The sequence below is a fragment of the Falco peregrinus genome, chromosome 5, assembly GCF_023634155.1.
Source record: "Falco peregrinus isolate bFalPer1 chromosome 5, bFalPer1.pri, whole genome shotgun sequence".
Taxonomy (NCBI): Eukaryota; Metazoa; Chordata; class Aves; order Falconiformes; family Falconidae; genus Falco; species Falco peregrinus.
This window is the reverse complement of record NC_073725.1, coordinates 21,324,813-21,343,645: the sequence shown is the minus strand read 5'-3', so window position 1 is coordinate 21,343,645 and position 18,833 is coordinate 21,324,813. Positions and strand designations below refer to the sequence as shown.

Sequence of the window (18,833 nt, the reverse complement as noted above, 5' to 3'; positions counted from 1 at the left end):
TTTAAGCACAGAAAGGCTGCTATAAGGTCTTCCCAGAGCCTCCTCCAGGCTGAGCAGCCCCAACTCTCTCAGCCTTTCCGCACAGAAGAGGTGCTCCAGCCCTCTGATCACGTGGCCCCTCTCTGGACCTGCTCCAACAGGTCCACATCTTTCCTTCGCTTAGGACACCGGAGTGGGACAGAGGACATTTTTTTTGCCTAATTTTATTAGGAGAACCCCATGTAGAATTATTTTCATTATGGCCCATTTCAAAACAGAATTTTTAACATTATCTGTCACGTGAAATCCCAGTAAAGACCCCGATCTCCTTCTCAGACTATACAGAGAAAATGGAAGGTCCCAGCCTAATTTCAGTGTCTTTCTGTACTGCTACAGCAAAAGCCCAAGACTCATCTCTCACACTGCCACCCCACCATTAGCTAGTATATTTTTTTTGTTCAACATTCCAGAGTTATTCTGGTGACATACCAGACCCAATTTAAGATGAGGGAATAAAAGATGCAAATGTTTAGCTTCAAATAAACCACATACCAGCATCAGACCATTGCAACCTGTATTTCAATATTGAGTATTGGCTTAATATAAGAATAAACTTGTGCAGAAAAAGAACCTTACCTCACCGTGATTAAAACGCTCCTCTCTGAATAAGAAACAGAAAATCACATTATTTGTTTACGTACTACAGAAGCACTAGTTTTACTTTAAAGTCATCTATATTGGCTCTAGACAACTGAGCTAATTCAGTAAGCATGAGTCAGTGCCTGCACAGATTTTTTTCCCCCCTCCATAACAAGCTTTGAAATATATTGCAAATCAGTAACTATCTTCCCTCAATCCCTATATCTATTTGGAAATGTGAAAATAAATTTTAGCAGGTTTTTTTAAATTACTTCCATGAATTAACTCATAAATAAAACAGCTTATTTAGAAAATGAAACTTCTGTAATATAAGAGGCAAAGCACTGGCACCAAAGAGTTGGTCATTTACTTGGGTATTACATGGGCTGGATTGGGATTCTCAGAAGGAAATACAAATGTGAAGAGTCAAAATAATGTATACTTCATGTTCTCAAAAAACATCTGTGAAGACAGGATGCTGATTCCTGTTCACATCTGTTGAAATTTTGATAATGGCCATCAGACCACGAAAAGTAAAGATCACCAAAATGATTAGTGAAAAATTAAAAACAAAAAAACTAAAAAACCCAGGAAGCCAAAAGATATGTCAAATTGTGCAATTCGACTGCTCTTGAGCACAGCATTAACAAGTAATGTGAAATGGCAGTGACAGGTACAGCATGTACTACAGATAATTAGAAAATAAAATTAATACAGTTGGGATCCCTTCCTAAAGATGAAACTCTGGTATCTTTATAACCCAGAAAAAAAAAATAATGGGGAGGAAATAATTTGCATTCACTATTTATAGGAGAAAAGAAAATAGGCACATAAATATTGGTTTAGGAACAGAGCAGAAAAATAAATGATTAAGTAGAAAACGTAGGTGTAAAAAGGGTTAAGGTGTCTATAACTAAGTTCAGCAGATAAACTTAAGTTTTCAACATCCTATAAAAACACCACAAATAGTACATCCAAGCCCTTCAAAAACAACCGACAATGTAGAATTCTGAATTATTTAGCAATTAGAAAATCAAATAAACTTCCAGCAGAAAATTCCATATTACATTAAAAAAGACAATAACATTTACCTTTCATATTGGCCTGCCTGAGACAAGGCCCACGTAAGATATTTAACTGCCTGAAGAAAACAAGAGCCAAGAAAAAGTATGGATAAACTTTCAAAAGCATTCTAAAGCATTTTCAACATTCGCTAAATTAAATTGCACCTAGGTATATTATATCATTTGAGATAATACTAAAATAAAAGACATGCAATGTTTTAGCTAAAAACTCTTTTTGAGTATGTTTAATAAGCCAGACAGTTAGCAGTTATCCCATCTGTTCCTGTGTAAACTGTAAGTTGCTTTTACACAGATTACACACAACCAAATTTACAAAAACAGTTATCAACTTCAGCTATAGTACCCATCAGCTAAGTGACAGAAGCTTTTTTGGTGCTTAACATCAAAGCAAGTTTTACCATTGGCTCAGGATGGACCTTTGCAAAAATCTATGTAAAGAGAACACAGAATTTTAAGTAAATATTTTTTGAAACCTGTATTTTTTCTAGCTGTATTGGGTTTACGTGGCAGGATTTTGGTAGCAGGGGGGCTGCAGGGGCTGCTTCTGTGAGAAGAGGCCAGGGGCTGCCTCAATGTCAGACAGAGACAGTTCCAGCCAGCTTCAAAACAGATCCACCGCTGGCCAAAGCTGAGCCCATCGGGGACACTGGTGGGGCCTCTGTTGATAACGTGTTTAAGAAAAGGTAAAAAACACTGTGCGGCAGCTTTAACAACCAGCAGTGAGAAAAATGGGGGAAACAACCCTGAAGACACCAAGGTCAGCGAAGGAGTGGAAGGAGGTGCTCCAGGCACAGGAGCAGAGATTCCTCTGAAGCTTTCAGAGAAGGCCGTGGTGATGTAGGTTTTCCTCCTACAGCCTATGGAAGATCATGGTGGAGCAGATATCCACCCTGCAGCTTGTGGAGGACCCCATGCCACAGCAGGTGGACATGCCCTGAAGAAAGCTGCAACCCCTGGAGAGCCCACACAGGAGCAAGCTCCTGGCAGGAACTGCAGCTCACGGAGAGGAGTCCACACAGGAGCAGGTTTTCTGGCAGCAGTGCAACCTGTGGGGGACCCGTGCTGGAGCAGTCCGTTCCCGACAGACTGTATCCCATGGAAAAGACCCATGCTGGAGCTGTTCTTAAAGAACTGCAGCCTGTGGGAGGGACCCACCACACTAACTTCTTCCCATCTCAAAATAAAAAGTGACCCCTTCAAAAACCTGAAAAGTAAATTCAAGGTAAGGGTGATTCACTAAATCAGTCACTTACCCTTTTGATGATTACCCCAAAAACCACCAGAACGACTGGCAATAGCAGAGTCTTTGTGTATCTTACTGGAGTCTACAATAGAAATAATTCAATATATATAAAATGTGTATATATATAATCATATATATTAAAAAATGCATTAATTGCTTTCCAATCACCTATAATTACTTCAATGGTCATTTAAAAAAAAACAATATAAAAGAGTTCCTCCTCAAGTAAAATGTAAATTTAAATACTCAACAAGAACAAAGCAAGCTTAAAGAAACTCAAATTTAAACTCCACCCAGAATCACACTAGAGGTCGTAATATGAGGGTCATTAGTAAATTACTCCCATTTATTTGGCAAGCTACCCAAAGACTAAAAGTAGACTGTATCTCAATTTGAGTACTGTTGGTTGAGTAACCTATAAATATTCCAAATGCATACTGAGATACTCATCAACTAAAAAAAGTCTACTGATGCCGCATCAAGAAGCTTCCATACTTTTCTGTAGTCTAAATCTAACACACAAGACTTTTGCAGCTCTCAGTACTTTTTCCATGTACTCAAAATCAGTTACTGACAGACATATGAAGTCTTTGGTTTGCAGAACTGTATCCTTTGACTTATCCCTCAGCAAGCACTTATTTCATTCAATCAAGCACATTTCTACATCCCAAATCAAAACATTATTTTGTTTCTAGTTCACTTAAAAGCACTAAAACCAGTTAAATTTAGCTTAAGTTCATTAATGTCTCTAAATTCACAAGTAAGCACTTGAACTTACGATGGCAGTAGGAGGTTATGGCTCTCTGATGTTTTAAGTTACAAAAATAAGATAAAACAAGAAGTTCCCTCTTCCATAGTCGTCTATTTTGATCAAATTACCTCTTTTTCCATGAAGTCAAACTCTGCAGCACAGGTATACATTAATGTATCAAAATCCTTGTAGCCAATAAATTTAGATTTTAATATGTTTCCTATATGAGCCTGGTAGGATATACACAGAGAAAAAAAGCTGTCATAAGCAAAAACTGTCCTGTTTTCCACAACAAAGTTGTTTAAATGTAAACGGGGAAAATTTTTAACTAAAACAGAAGTTTATACCATTTACAATATTGTTATAAGAGTACCAAAAATTCTTTTTTCATTGTATTAAATGACATTTCAGAGTGTAACACAGATCGGACTGTGTTAAATAAAAAGCAGAAAGCAGCAGAAAACAGGCGTTACCATTGCAACTGTGTTCAACAAGAGTAGAGTTTTGAACACCCATATTTTAAAATAGAAGCTTCCCATCTTTCGCCCCTTGATGCACATCTGTAGATAGGTTTTTAACAGCAGAATCTGACAATAAAGGAGCTGAAGTGAAGCAAGGAGTCCTAGTTACAACAATCATTTCAAAAATGTCTTTAAAATTAGCTTCAGAGGAAAGTGCACTAAGAAATTGAGTAAATAAAGATGTAGGTAGAAGATATTCAAAATAAACAAAGCTTTGTAAAACCACATCTAAAAACAAACACAGAGCATTTACTAACTCAATAGTAAATAATTTGTCTTTTCACGAACTTCAGTAATAGCACTTCAAAGTGATACTACATAATGAATGAGAAAGCAAATATGCAATCCCTCTGCCATTTCTGCAAAACACATCTTGGAATTTCAAGAAAGTGTATCAGTAAGATGCCAAAATCAAAATATTAAGAATTAAATAATTTTTGAAAGACACCAACCAGATACTCATATAAGAGAACTTACATCATCAGCTATTCCAAATGCTAAAGAAGTTAGATATTTCAAGGTGACTGTCCCAAATAACCAGGCACATCCTTCAATGACCTTAAAAAAAAATTCAGAATGCAATAAACATGTCTCAAGATACATTTTCTTTTTTTAAAGGGTTATTATATTTAGCTACTAGTTACAACTCTCCTATATTATCCCAATTAAGTACAGTAATCTCTAAACAAGGATGCTTCCCAAATTTCAGTACATTGGGGTGTTTAAAGTTTTTCATCTATAGTAGACAATACAAAAATAATTTTGTGCAATTAATTTGTATTATTCTTGTACTGCTGCACATGACATTGTAGCAGAGGAAGTAGCAAATTAAACAGGGGCAGCCTGACTGCCAGTTCCATCTGTTGTGCATACACCAGTGTGCAGTGATTATTTTCCACCAATAGCCTCTCCATATTATCAGGATGTACTATTCTAGTAATTCAAATCTTTGGAGGAATTTGCTGATTTAAAGTACTTTCTGAAGATAATCTCAAGTTAGAACTTGAAGGAAATGTAAAGTAAATATGTACAACTACTACTTTTAGTTACACACCATGTTTATCGCTGTACCAGAAAGATTAAATCCTTGGCAATCTAGCTTAATCTATCTAATTCTTTATAAAACTAGATCAACTGAATAGCACAACCCGGCTCAGTATCTGGGACCAGCAGCAAATGCTTTCAGAGAGAATTCAACAAAATACAAAATTATCTTTACCCTAGCGTAACCAGGGTTTTACATGACAACGGGTTGCATTCAAACAAACATAAATATCTAGGAGGCACCTAATCCGTTACTGAATGACACTTGCTTTTTTCTTCCCTTTTTTTTTTTTTGCTTCCACAGCATCTTTCTTCTCTCTTATAATCATATTGCTGCTAACATAAGGAGCACTAAATAAACTCTAATTATATCCTACTTCTATTTGCTGGTTTTGCTATATTTACTTTTATTTTACAAGATGTCAAATTCTAACCTATTTTAAAATCTCAGCTATTTAGCAATTCTAAATAATTACCTTCACACTCTACTTAAATTTGATGGTATTACATTTTGGGGAACGGCATTCTATATTTTATTTTTTTTTTTTTAAGTAAGACACATTGACTGAGACTGCATGCAATATTTAGGATGCTAAATGATGAGTTTACAAAATAAAAAATATTTTCTGCTTTCTCTGCAGTTATTTCTCCATGACTTCCATCATGTACTTTCCTTTTTGATGCCTGCTCAGTAATGAATTGAAATGTTCAGAAAAGTTTTCATAAGAGTACCAAGTTTTTTCTGCTGAGTGGCAAGGACTTATTTAGAATCACTTATTTTATATACATACTTAGGGGAGTAGGGGTGGTCTTTTGAACACTTACCATTTAATCCCACCCTTTAATTCTTACATTCTAACATTCACACCTTATCCCATGGAGCTTATTTTCTTTTATAGCTCCAGTTAGATATCTTCCCCTAAAGGTTTCTGAAATTCAAGTGTATTACATTCACCCACACACTCTTATCTATATCCTTCAAAGAAGTCAAACACATTTGTGAGGCATGACTTCCTCTCGCAGAGGCTGTATCGGACCCATCTCACTACACTGCGGGTACATATTGTCTTAACAACTTCATCACTGTCCAAGTCTTTGTTCTTTTACAAAATTTAGACTTAATGGTCTGCAGTTCTGCAAATGCTTTGGATCTCAGTTTTGAAAACCGACATGAGATTTGCCTACGCTCCCATTTTCCCAGCTACTACATGCACTGCAGTTTGTTATAGATACTTTTTTTAAATTTCTTTACATTCTTTTTCCTTTACAATAACTGTATTAATTCCATACAGTTTTGCTAACAGGTTACCCTTCCCGTGAGAATGTCTGTCTTAAACCAGGCATAGTCTCGGTAGGCTCCCGTTTCAGGTGTTTTTGCAAGTTAACATTATGTCTTAAGCAACTAGTTGCTTCTCATGTTTTCTACAGCATTATATTTCATTTATCATAGTTTTGGGAGTGTCCTCCATGCTTGCCCCCAACGCCTCACCCCAGTGTTTTACTCCAATTTGCTTCCTTGTGTAATCATTATGTTGCCTGCTGCTGTTATAAAAAACATCCTAAAAAAAATAAATATAGGACACACTTTAGTGACTATCTAATGCAGCATCTTAATCTCCATTTCTGCAAGCACTGTTAGCCTTTCACTTGCTTTTTCTAAATTGTCCTTTATTTTAATGGGATCTTCATACAGATCTTAGGTTTTGTAAACATGTTTAAGTCTGTAATTAAATGTGTTGCTATTTCAGTTTTCTCATATAAATGCATGTTTATGCCCTTTTTCTTCCTTCAGTAATTGAAAATTAATTTCTAGGAACATGGTCAATTTATTAAAGAGAGTGGTTCAGCTATATTTCTTGATTTTCAACTATTAGAAACTAAACCAGTTCTGTATTTCACAAAAAATAAAAGAAAAAGAAAAAAATCATAGTTCCTTTCTGAAATTCAAAATATATGAAAATCCTTACCCATATATAGACTTCTCTTCTGCTGCTTTTCAAGACTTTTGGACTCAATTCAAGAATTCCCTAATAATAAAACGAATGCACATTTTCAGGAACATCTATTAACAATAACACATTCTAGTACCCTGGATAAAGGTAATTTTTTTTTTGTTTCTTTTGGGAAGCACCTATTGTACCTCACAGCTATTTATTAAAAAAATCTCCATAATTAATACAGCCTGAAAGATAAATGAGTATACAATATTGTGATTTCACCCTGTACTGGCAAAACATGCCAGCATAAGAACTCTTACTGCTGTTTATATACAATTAATGGAAGACCACGCTTCTCCTTAACAAGTAAGGTTCTGTATTATACAGTTCTAAGCTTCTTTAAATCAACACCAATGGGAAACTGAATTATATCTGCTTCTACAAATGACAAGAGACATCTGAAGCAATAAATAAATTACTGGCAGCATAATACAAACAATTGTCACACAAGGCAACAGAATATGGGGGTGGGAGGAGTTACTGGTATTTTTCTGTGTCACATTATGCTCCTCATTTTATGACACAAGGAAGACTCATTTTAAGCTAATTTGATGAGCAAAGTAATGAAGAAAAATTGAGAACTAACTCAAAAGCTTGCAGAAATGTCCATATGTGAGACAGGCCACTATAAGCACCCAAATAACAGACAAACAATATTTTTTTTTTTCCAAAGCAGAAAATAGGCAAGGAACTCAGTGTACCTATACTTTCTGTAAACTACAAAAGCTGCTACAAGAAACCAGAGTGGGTTTATAACAAGCAAACTCTACTACAGCAAATACCACTAGTCAAGGCAGCTTACTGTTAGCACAAGTGAGAAATTACCACCGTTTTACTGATGGACAAAATATAAACAAAAGGGGAAAAAAAGTCACTGAGCTCAGCCCACTGGTTTGTAGGGTGCTAAGCTAGATCTGTTGATACAATCTTACCTCCTACTTCCTATGTACGTAAACCACTTAAGACAAATTGTATGAAACAGAGGTTGGGGTTTTTTTTCGTATTTAAGGAAAAATCAAAATAATGAATAATGATGAACAATCGCTCTTCAGTGAATAATTTCACTGACACTGCAGTATGACTCAGCAGTTTCAAACAGCCTTAAACCATTGTTATATATGTTCTAGTCATTTGTTCTGTATTTGCAGTTTCACTACCAATCAAGAAGCATATGAAAAAAGCTGCTCCCTGCTCATCTTCCTGTTTCAGTTACTCTGGTCAAAAACTACGTATGTGGTAAATTTTATATTTTTATAAAAAGACGACAGATATTAAAACAAGAGAACTGAGGCTTAACTGAAATTCTTTTATGAAGAGGTCTTGGTGTGAAAAATATTTTTTTTAAATTAGTCATGACTCATTCTCCAAATATCTTTCAGGTCTAATTCTGCTTCTCATGTGAAAGATTTCCCAACTATCTGGTAACACAGCAGTTTCACATTTTACATCAATACATACATAACAGTACATCATTTCAGTCTTAGCATGTCATAGGATGTTTTTCTTAAATAACTTACCCAGATAACTAGTAAAGATGCTGCATAATACGATGTCAATAACATTGAATTACCAAACATCAGAATAAAACACACTACAAGAGATACCTGAAAGAGGAAAATAAAAATAATTAAATTTAAAATAGAAAAGGTAAGAATTGCCAAAGTGTAGAAATTACCTTGTGTTAACAGCTTCAAAGACACCTACTTCACAGCAAGTACAAGCCTGATACACAAATTTACAAAACTGTTCTGAAAACACTGATAATGAGGACTTAATGGCAGCAGGTAGCCAAGTGTAGATTATGACTTTAATTTATATTTTAAAAGTACTTACAGACAAAAAGATCTGATCATAGACCTAACTCATCTTACGTGATATAACAGCAACATTTTTGAAGTTACTCGTAACACGTTCATTTTTTTCAATTTATTGTATTATTATTTCTCTACCCCATTTGTTACATTTCAGAATCCTGGACAACCATAAAAATGTCAAATAAAATGTTTGTTGCCTTCTTTCTTCCAAGCTGAGAAGCATATTTTTAAAATATGATCACCACCAAAGTCAAGGAAGCAGAACTCTGTTTGATCATATGCACTTAACTGTATGAGGTTGAAAGTCAAGGCTGAAATACAGCTTTTATCCACCATCCTGATCTCCTACTGTGCTTTGTTTTTAACAGAAAGCAAGCTGAATTACATTTTCTAACTTGGAGATCAAAATCAATGATCCATCTCTTTCTTCTATACAAAGGAATAAAGAAAAAATAATGTAGCTATTTGTAAAATATGCAGACTTCTGTACTCCCCTCCTCAAATAGTTAGACTTGCATTTTCCACAGAAAACTGTGGGGAAGCAAAAATTGAAGATATCACCAAACAAAGACTGGCAGTTTACCCAGCCTCATTAAGCTTTCTCTGTAATATAACAGGATTGTTTATCTATCTGAAAATAGGCTTTTATGACACTTTGGCACCAAAATTGAGATATAGCTATGGACATAAGCCAAAAGGCTTAAGTATTTCATCCTGCTTCTGTCAAAAAATTACTAAACGAAGATGCTTATTTGCAAATTTTCTTGGTAAATCTGGCTGGGAACAAGCATTTGGTATCCCAGGTTTACTTGAGAAATGAGTTGCAGAGAATGTACTACTGCCTTTTATTTATAGTATTTCAAAATACATATGAAAACATAAGAAATACAATTTAGCTCAAAGCTTCTTTCCTGCAGTGAACATTCTCTTTTTGCCCAATGAGTCTACATAGCACAATTTTAGCAAAAATGTATTTTTAAAGACAACCATATTTCTTTTAAAAAGTTGTTAACGTCTTCCTGTACATTTAAAACTTCAAAGAGCAATACTCCTGATAGCAAAACCTGATCATCATTTTCACTTTAAAAATTAACATCATATACATTATGCAAAAACTTACATGACTTTTACTTATCATTGCCTTTCTTTGTTGACTTTCTCATCCATTTATGAAAAAAGTTTTTCATCAGACTAAAAATTTATTTTCTTTGTCCTGCATTCCAAATATCTCCTTAAACAGTTCATCTTTGCACAGCGAAGACTGCAGTAGTCTTCAAATCCCAGTTTTAGTTGGGGTTCTTCTCCTTCAATGATAAAGAGTCTATTCTCTAATCTTGACTTACTATCATCTCATGGTTTTTGTTTCTGCTAACCTATGGCATGAGATGAATGCTGCGTTATCAACTTCTCATTGCTTATGCTCTCTTACTTGGTATGTTTTCTAATCTGTTGTGTGAGACATCATCTTCGAGTCCATGGAATGAATAGACAGAAAGGAAACACAAGTATTTCTACAAATCTTTTTGGCTGGTATTTTTTCTGGAGTTCAAAAATTCCTGCGTGCCACAGGGATCATAGTTTCTGACACTGTGATATAAATATACATAAGAGCAAATATTCAAATTCAGGCCCCTCCATCCCTTTTTATTGCATCTTTTAAATCATTTGGAAACTAAGGAAAACACTTCAGACAAATGGCCTCTTTTGGTGCTCTGACCTGTTTGAGAGGATTTAAGTTTTTTTAAAAGAAGTATTACCATATGAGCAGTGAGTATCTTCTGTAATTTGCTGGAGTCAATATAACCCATAATACACACAGCAAATAATGAAGCTATCTAGAATCAAAAGTGAAAGGTAAGTTAAAACCATTTGCAGTGGTTTACTCTTTCTAGCAGAACACACATTCATATGAAAGAGATTATTCAAACAATCATTAACTTCTATTGCTACTTTTTTGCTAAGTACTTAGTGTTTTTTGAAAGAAACAATTATGAAATGCCTATTGTGGTTCTATGAATAACAATTACCAAACATATCTGAATATTTAAGAAGTAAGCATTCAGCTTTATAAAAATGCAAGTCACCAAAACACATTACTAACATCAGCTTTCACCATCAGTTTTACAAAAAAACCAACAAACAAAAAAGCCCAACCAACAAAAAAAACACAAACCACCCAAAAACCCCAAAACCAAAAAAATCATTCCTTAATATTATTTAACCTTAACTTTTCAGCAAAGTATGGGAACATCCCTAATTTGCTGCTGAGGAAAATGAGATTCAATTGATCAGGCAGCTTGCTAAAAGTCACATGGGAAATTAATAAAATTATGAATTGAACCTGTAATGTCAAATTTCAGGCCCAGCTTCTTAAACAGGTTATAGTGATGAGTTTCTCACAAAATTCTACAGAATTTAATGGCTTACTCTTCTGCAGTTAAAAAACTTGCATACCACAGCATATATTGATTGTCCAAAACTATCAACTCAAACCAAGCAACATCTGCTTCAAGTAAGACAGACAAATGAAAAGGCATGGAGACACAGATGGATTTCAATCAACAGGCTTCATTTCATTCAATTTAACCACTAAGGAAGTGTGTTGTGTAACAGTATCCTACTGCTCATGTTAGCACTTACTATATTTCAGCACTAGCTAAAGTTACCTCAACTGTCTGAACTCTCAGACAGTCAGATTTATGCTACTACTCACAGGCTCATCAAAATTAAATAGGAAATCATGCGAAATCATGCCAGATACTACATGCCATGCAAACATTGCTCCACTTGAAAATTTGGAATAGCCTAAAGAGTGCAATATCAATGCCTTTTTTTATTTTTGTACTTCAATATACAAAGTTTTTTCTTGTTCTGCACTTGTTCCAATGTACTGATCTTAGACTGGAGGCTGCTTTTAAGGGAAAGGTAAATTTTTTAGTCCTGGAAACAGAATATCGAGTGGTGTAAATGGTCAGCTTTTAAGTTTAAGACTAGAAAAATATTAGTATGATAAATGGTGTGAACCTTTCCTGAGAGCAAGAGTGAAATCTGGCTAAAAGGAAAGCATCAGTATAGTTGTGAATTCAATGGCTGGCTGTACAAAGCAGTCAGTTTGCCTAGATAAAACAAAGATACTACTTAAGAGTTGAATATGGTCTTACCTGTGTTAGAAGAACAAACTGAGCAAACTGCCAGGGAAGCATGAAAAAGATATTAGAAACACACAGTGCAATCAAGCTTCCTGTATTAATATTCGGAATCCTTGGGAAAAAGAGACAGAACAGGCATCAGTAAGTAAAATCACACAGGTGTTTGTTTATTATTGAAAAGCACAATAGAGAACACAATAAAAACAAACTTACCTTGGAAGTTAGCTAGCAGTATTGAGCAACTACAAATAACACTGCTCAAGTAAATTTAATCTCAATTTTCCATCAGTTTCCAAAAACAATAGTTCTGATGCTTAGTTTTTCTTAACTATTTGATGAGCCATTCGTAACCAAACAAGTCTTCTCCTGGCAGCATGTAATATAGCAGGCTAACCTGTATCACTTGCAGTGGTCCACCTTTTAACAACTCTACTATGGTCAGGTCACAACCATTTCCATTTCAGCTGGGACCACAACTATTCTCAGAACAGTCTGCATTTGAAAGTGATTTCACTCCTGTCACTTTTCTTCCATATCTACTTTCTGCAACTTTCTGCTAGCAATCCTGAGTGAGGTTTCAGGGCAAGAAACAATGACAAATACATGAAACTCATCTTTTAACTGAAAACAGCCCATTCTCTATGCCCTGCTGTGTTATTTATTCAATCCCGTTACTATTAATACAGCCCTGCTGTATTATATACTCAATCATTAGTTCTGAGTTCACTTCAGAAACGTGCCATGTTTCAAATTTCACTAAGTGGCCTCCAACAAATGAGGACACCACAGATATTCTGCTGTAAAACCCAAACCCAACAGATTACAGCAGTGTCACCAAATTCTGTAAAATTTTCTTCAGCTTCTTTTCCAAAGCCTCAAGATTAACTTCTATTGGAAGTCATGCGGAGCTTGAGTCTAATGTATTGAGTAATACATTACACAAATGTGATCCAAGTGATACAAATTATGGAGCATTTAAGTTCTAGTCTCTGTTTCAAAGATAGTTCCTATATTTCATTGGAATACTGCTATACATAAAACAGAGCTGCTGTTGAAGCAGAAATTATAACTGAGAAACAAAGTTAAAATGTTTTATCCCCTTTTTGGAACCTCACTCTGAAATGCTCAGATTAAATACCTACTTCTCATCGGTAAGCAAGCCCAAGTACTATTTTATGTATGAAGATTTGAAGAATAGGAGTGAATCTATCTAATCAAGAAGTGTCATAATTATAGGTACAGAATATATGTGCTCTAATGACCCTAACTCAAAGTGTAATTTTCTCGGGTTTTTGTTTGAGCTCACATTTTAGCATTAAATGAGCATGTGTCTTTCTATCATGAAATCTAGCAATCACTCTACAAACCATTCCTCAAAATATTTTTCCAGACAGCGTATATCTTTCCCTCATCTAAAACCCACAAGTTAGTGACGAGCAAGAAATATTTTTGGTTTAATCATCAGTAATTACAAATCAGTACGACCTCATAAAGGAAAGTCTGGGGCTACAAGTACAAAGTTCAGTTAAATCATAAATACACTGCAAATTCGATGAAATGGAGTTGGTGGAAAAGTCCTCAGGTATTAACAATCATGCTTATTTTTCACAGCAGAGGCAAGGCAATAACATAATCATGTTGCAAGCCAGAAACAACCATGGAAAAGCAGGGCTAATGAACTCAAGAGCAACCTTGCATTAATGTAATTAGATTGCTCTAAATCACTGAACTAGTTAATTAGGCATAGAAAACCACAAGAACATACTAGCTTACGGGTGCCTATAGCATTCTCTGTGGCATAGCATAGGCTTAGTCTAAGTGCAACCAACATACCACTCTCCAAGAGGGACAAGACCAATTGATGGAGTATGAGCTTGCTTCTCATGGGAAGGAAGTGACATCAACCAAAAATTCTGATTTTAAGTTTAGATACTTATTTGCCAACACAGTAATTCTGATTTTTAGTTTAATCATGTCTTCAAGTTGCAAAGTTTTTCCTTTTAATAAGTAATATGACTGCAGTTCTACTGGTGCAGCGTCTGCAATGTAACAGCCACAGGAAAGTTTCTGTGTTAATGACATCATTGCTACAGCACACAGCACTACTTCAATAACTATTAAATAAATGCATTGAAATAAATGTCCTGTGACATTCAATTTTTTTAAATCATTGTAAAGAGCTAAGTATAAATTAAGAGGTACCTGAGAATATAGGTCAAAAGCAACATCTGAAGCACAAGAAACGGGTATGAGAAACTTTCACGAAGAGGTGGAGTCCACATGACACGAGTGCACTAAAAATAAGAACTGGGTTAGATGGTAACATTTGCCGCTACATTTCCATAAAACAATGCTTCTGTATTTCAAAATTAATGACCACTGATACCTCAATAGAGTAAAGCCCAAACTACATGAGATTTTACTCGTGAACAAAAAAACACACACACAAGCCAGGAAGCAGAAAAGAGGAGGAACAAGGAAGCAACTTCCAGGCTTGAGGTCTATGATGCACTGTTTAATTAAAACAGATCACTGTTTCTCCAAAATTAAATGTGGCAGCTAGAGAACATCCAAGAAAAAAAGCCAGGACAGCAGCTGCTTGTCCCTGCTTCTGCTGAAATGGAGAACTCATTCAGGCAACTAAAAACATGCTCAAATTCAGGCACTGACCTGCCACACTTAAATGGAGAAACTGTGCGAGGAGAGGATGTGAAGGATAAACCAACATGCTCTTCATTATGCTAGAGTTCTCTGGGTTATAAACATTTCACGTTTCTACTAGTAACAGCACAGAGAGTACAAAATCCAAAGCTTCCCTCTGAAACAGGCCAGTAAAATTGAATATATGAAATTAAGCTCTTACAGAGCTTACACTAACTTACATACATCACTCTTAAACCCTAATAAAGCAAAGCATAATACAATGAAGTCAGCTGAAGAGGTTTTCATTTCTTGGGGTTCATGGCAAACAGCTCTGCTATAACTGTCATCTCCAACATTTATATTCAGCTCTTTATAAAAAAGTGCTTGCAGATGGCAGTGGCCACCACAACAAAATAATTACAACAATGTCATACAAACAAAATGGGTATCAGTAGATTTTTGCACTAGAAATTGGAAGTAGGTTCTTTACAGCTACAAGACGAAACATAGTTCATCTTAACACAAACCATAACAAATCTATGAAAGCTTATAGGATGCTGATGACAGGATGTTCCTTCTCCTTCGCTTCCTATAATCTTAAAACCATTTTTAAAAATACTGTTTTACCAAAGAAGATACTAGGATCAACGTTATACAATGCCTTGCTTACTGTCCTGTTACTTCACAAGCATGTTAAACTAATAGTGTAAACCATGTAGAAATAGTGTAAAATAAATGGAACATATAGGAACCCATCACACTAATCAAACACAGTCCTTACTATCTGAAAGCACTCTCTGTAAAAGCTGCACCCTGATTACTGCTAAAATAAACCTTTCGTAAATATATATACTGATGTGTTGTCTTCAGCTGACTGCACATATGTAATTAGTTAAAATTATTTCTGTTAGCAATAAATATGATTATTCTAAAGCAGTACAGGCTTTTTGATTATTTTTTCAACACTACAGCAACATTTGATTTACCAAATCTTTTGATACTGGAGAAGATAAAGACAGGAAAGAAATGACGAGCATATACAACCATAAAAAGGAAACATTATGTTAAAAGTGGATTGACTAATGTAGGCCATGCTATTTTTCTATATTTGGAATGTAATAATAAACTCGATCATCTGTGTATGATTTATCCAGGCTGTAAACTAACTTTGCTGCAGGTATAAATACATCAGACCCATCTAAGCTCGAAATCGTTAAAACACAGTAGCACAAGCACAGCGCAAATAAAAACATCCTGCCTTAGGATCACGGGCTCAGTGCCAGAAGGCTAACTGCTTTTACACAGCATTGGACTTGAGGCAACAAGACCTGCATGTCACACTTACTCATAGCTCAGTCCTATCCTTCCAGGAAAGGAAAGCAAGCTTTTAGCAACTTGTCTAACTCCACTGTGCATACTGCTGAATCAGAAGCAAGGTGATTTCCATAGAATCAAAGGCATATCGAAGAGTTAAGTAAAACAGGGGAGTATCATACACACATGTGCATTCCTTGAATGTGATTCAACAGTACACAGAGTGAAGCTAGACCATACCTACATACATGTAACTACATATATTACCATAACTATATACACAATGATACGGAACAACTCTGAGTTATTTCATTCAGTACAGTACAAATGCAAAGAGCCAGCTGAGGTCTAACACTGCACCCTGACAAGTCCCACTGTTCTCCAGAAAGCCATACAGCTGAGCCTGAATCAGGGTCACCCTACTTAAGCTCCACCTAAGCCCAGACTATGTCGGCACTGAGCTATGCAGACCTAATTGCACATCATTCTCCAAAATAGACACATTATCTGTGTTCTTCCCCCAAGTCAAGTCATCAGGGGGAGATGAGCTCTCCTACAGAGTCTCCTATGGACAGGAGAACTGTCTGTGCCACAGCAAAATAAATGCTTCTTTTCATTATTGCTACCACTATCTTTGAAGTTTTCAACTTGTTCCTTTCTGAAGTTACACTTCATCACCTTCACAGACTTCACAAAACAGCACGTACTCCTGTCAGTATTTCATAGCAAAGGATAAAACATCCACTTCACTTCAGAATGCCATTACAAAGGATGGAAACCCACACAAAACTCTGTATTTACCCTAGACAGCACCAAAAAATGTTTAGAAACTGTAATGTTTACCTAGTCTGGACCAGGCAGTTAACATCCATGGGTGAAAACTCCTCACAGAGGGTATTTAGAGAAAAACATTTCAAACGAAAATTAAAAATAAAACAGCTATTTCATAACAGATTTTTGTTTTATGAGACAGCCAGCAAAGCTCACTATGAATAGAGGCATCTTTGATTCTGTTATGTGCAACTACATATTCTCACTACTCAAGAGATTTCTGTCAAGTTCAGCTCAGTAAAATAAGAAAACAAAACATAATTTTAACCCTTAACAAAATCATAAGGTAACTAGTTTCCATCTAGAAAATCTTCAAAGTATGGCTGCATTTTAAGTAAAATAAAGCAAATAGTTATATAAATGTATATACATAAAATGAACATTGAAAAACCAGAAAACATTGACCAAGGGTATCAGAATAAAAGCCATGAGTTTCCTTCCAAAATATGAAACAATGACATGAACAGCATTAGCTGGGGACACAGGGAGATGTTTTAGGTTGACAGGTTGGGGCTTTTTCTGTAATGCAGCACTGGAATTCTTTATATACATATACAGTTTCTAAATTCTTTGTATCCTAGCTACAGTATATCAGTATTAAAGAAGTTTCTTTGCTTTGGGGTTTTGTATGTGTATGTGTATTCATGAATTTCTGGTAAAATACATAGTAATTTAAAGAAAACCTCATCCATTTCTGAAGCTTGTTCATATAGTACACATAGCCCTGTTGTGTCTGGAATGGGCACAAAAATAGAATATTTTCATGTTTTGAAACTTGAAGTCATTGTGCTACTAAGATTTCAATCTCAGGAACACTTTACAATACATTTCCTTGCTGATTTTTTTTTTTAAAAAACATTTAAGGTTACACATTGTACTGTGCTACACATTTTCAAGTCATAGCCTACTGTGCTTTCAGTTATGTCTGATTCCCTTTAAATTCATCCCCTAATAGATAAGCAACATGTCATCTTTAATGAAATGAGAATTAGCTTAAACTTTAATAGAAAATAAAAAAAAAGTGGGGTGGGGGTGGTTGGGGAGGGACTCCTACCTCTCCATGGTTGAAAAAGAAACACGCCACGGTAACAAGGCCTCCCAGACGGCTCCCGCTGTGGAAAGAACAGGGAAAATGGGTACAACAGAATCTCATACTGGTCAATGTTGCTTAAAAAATGTGGAGCAGCCCTTATGTACAGCTGAGTTTATTCAGTGGGGTGTGGGAAACACTTTCAAGCACCAAGAAAAAGCATTCTACAGTGTACATACAATATTAAAATACTAGTTAGTCAGCTAAAGTTTATTTCAGAGCAGACCACTCTTCATGTATCAGCTCTTTTCTGCAGAACACCAATTTTAACGCAAATAACTTGGAAAATGATCATTTCACTCCTCACAAGCTTTGGTTTAGATCATTACATCTGCTGCACCAAGAGCTTGGTCTTGAAAAGTGCTGGGGGTTTTGGCTGGTTTGTTGTTTGGGTTTTGGTGGGGTTTTTTTTTTTGGGGGGGGGGAGGGGGCGGTGTTCTTTGTTGTTTTTTTTTTTTTTAACAGCAGGCCATATAAATGGAGTATTTCTTCCCCAAGACGTTGAGCAGAAAACTTTAGAATTTACAGGTTCAATCACCCAACAGGGAATTTTGGTCTAAATCTAAGACTACGTTAGGGTAATAAAAACAAGCACATTCAAGAAATATATTTAGAAATTAATTCATGACAAGGTCAATGCAGATACAATTTAATTCTTATGTGAAGTGCTGTGTTGTTAAGACAAAATTTTTTAAGCCCTTGACTTAAGGATTTTTATACATTTCTAAACTAA

At 35.5% G+C, this 18,833-nt stretch overlaps 1 protein-coding gene across 2 annotated transcripts in view; it reads right to left on the bottom strand.

Annotated features, from left to right (window-relative positions):
- DPY19L1 (dpy-19 like C-mannosyltransferase 1) overlaps positions 1-18,833 on the bottom strand; it is a 50,873-nt gene that overhangs the window by 13,230 nt on the left and 18,810 nt on the right. The window contains exons 8-18 of one of the 2 annotated variants that reach the window (XM_055805523.1): positions 18,065-18,122; positions 14,425-14,516; positions 12,235-12,334; positions 10,831-10,908; positions 8,777-8,863; positions 7,230-7,289; positions 4,696-4,776; positions 3,826-3,927; positions 2,957-3,028; positions 1,710-1,759; positions 616-640 (exon numbers count right to left, since the gene is read on the bottom strand). In XM_055805523.1, the coding sequence (XP_055661498.1) occupies positions 616-640; positions 1,710-1,759; positions 2,957-3,028; positions 3,826-3,927; positions 4,696-4,776; positions 7,230-7,289; positions 8,777-8,863; positions 10,831-10,908; positions 12,235-12,334; positions 14,425-14,516; positions 18,065-18,122 (805 nt within the window). The remainder of the gene's footprint in view (positions 1-615; positions 641-1,709; positions 1,760-2,956; positions 3,029-3,825; positions 3,928-4,695; positions 4,777-7,229; positions 7,290-8,776; positions 8,864-10,830; positions 10,909-12,234; positions 12,335-14,424; positions 14,517-18,064; positions 18,123-18,833) is intronic. The other variant, XM_055805524.1, reaches the window with a different exon arrangement.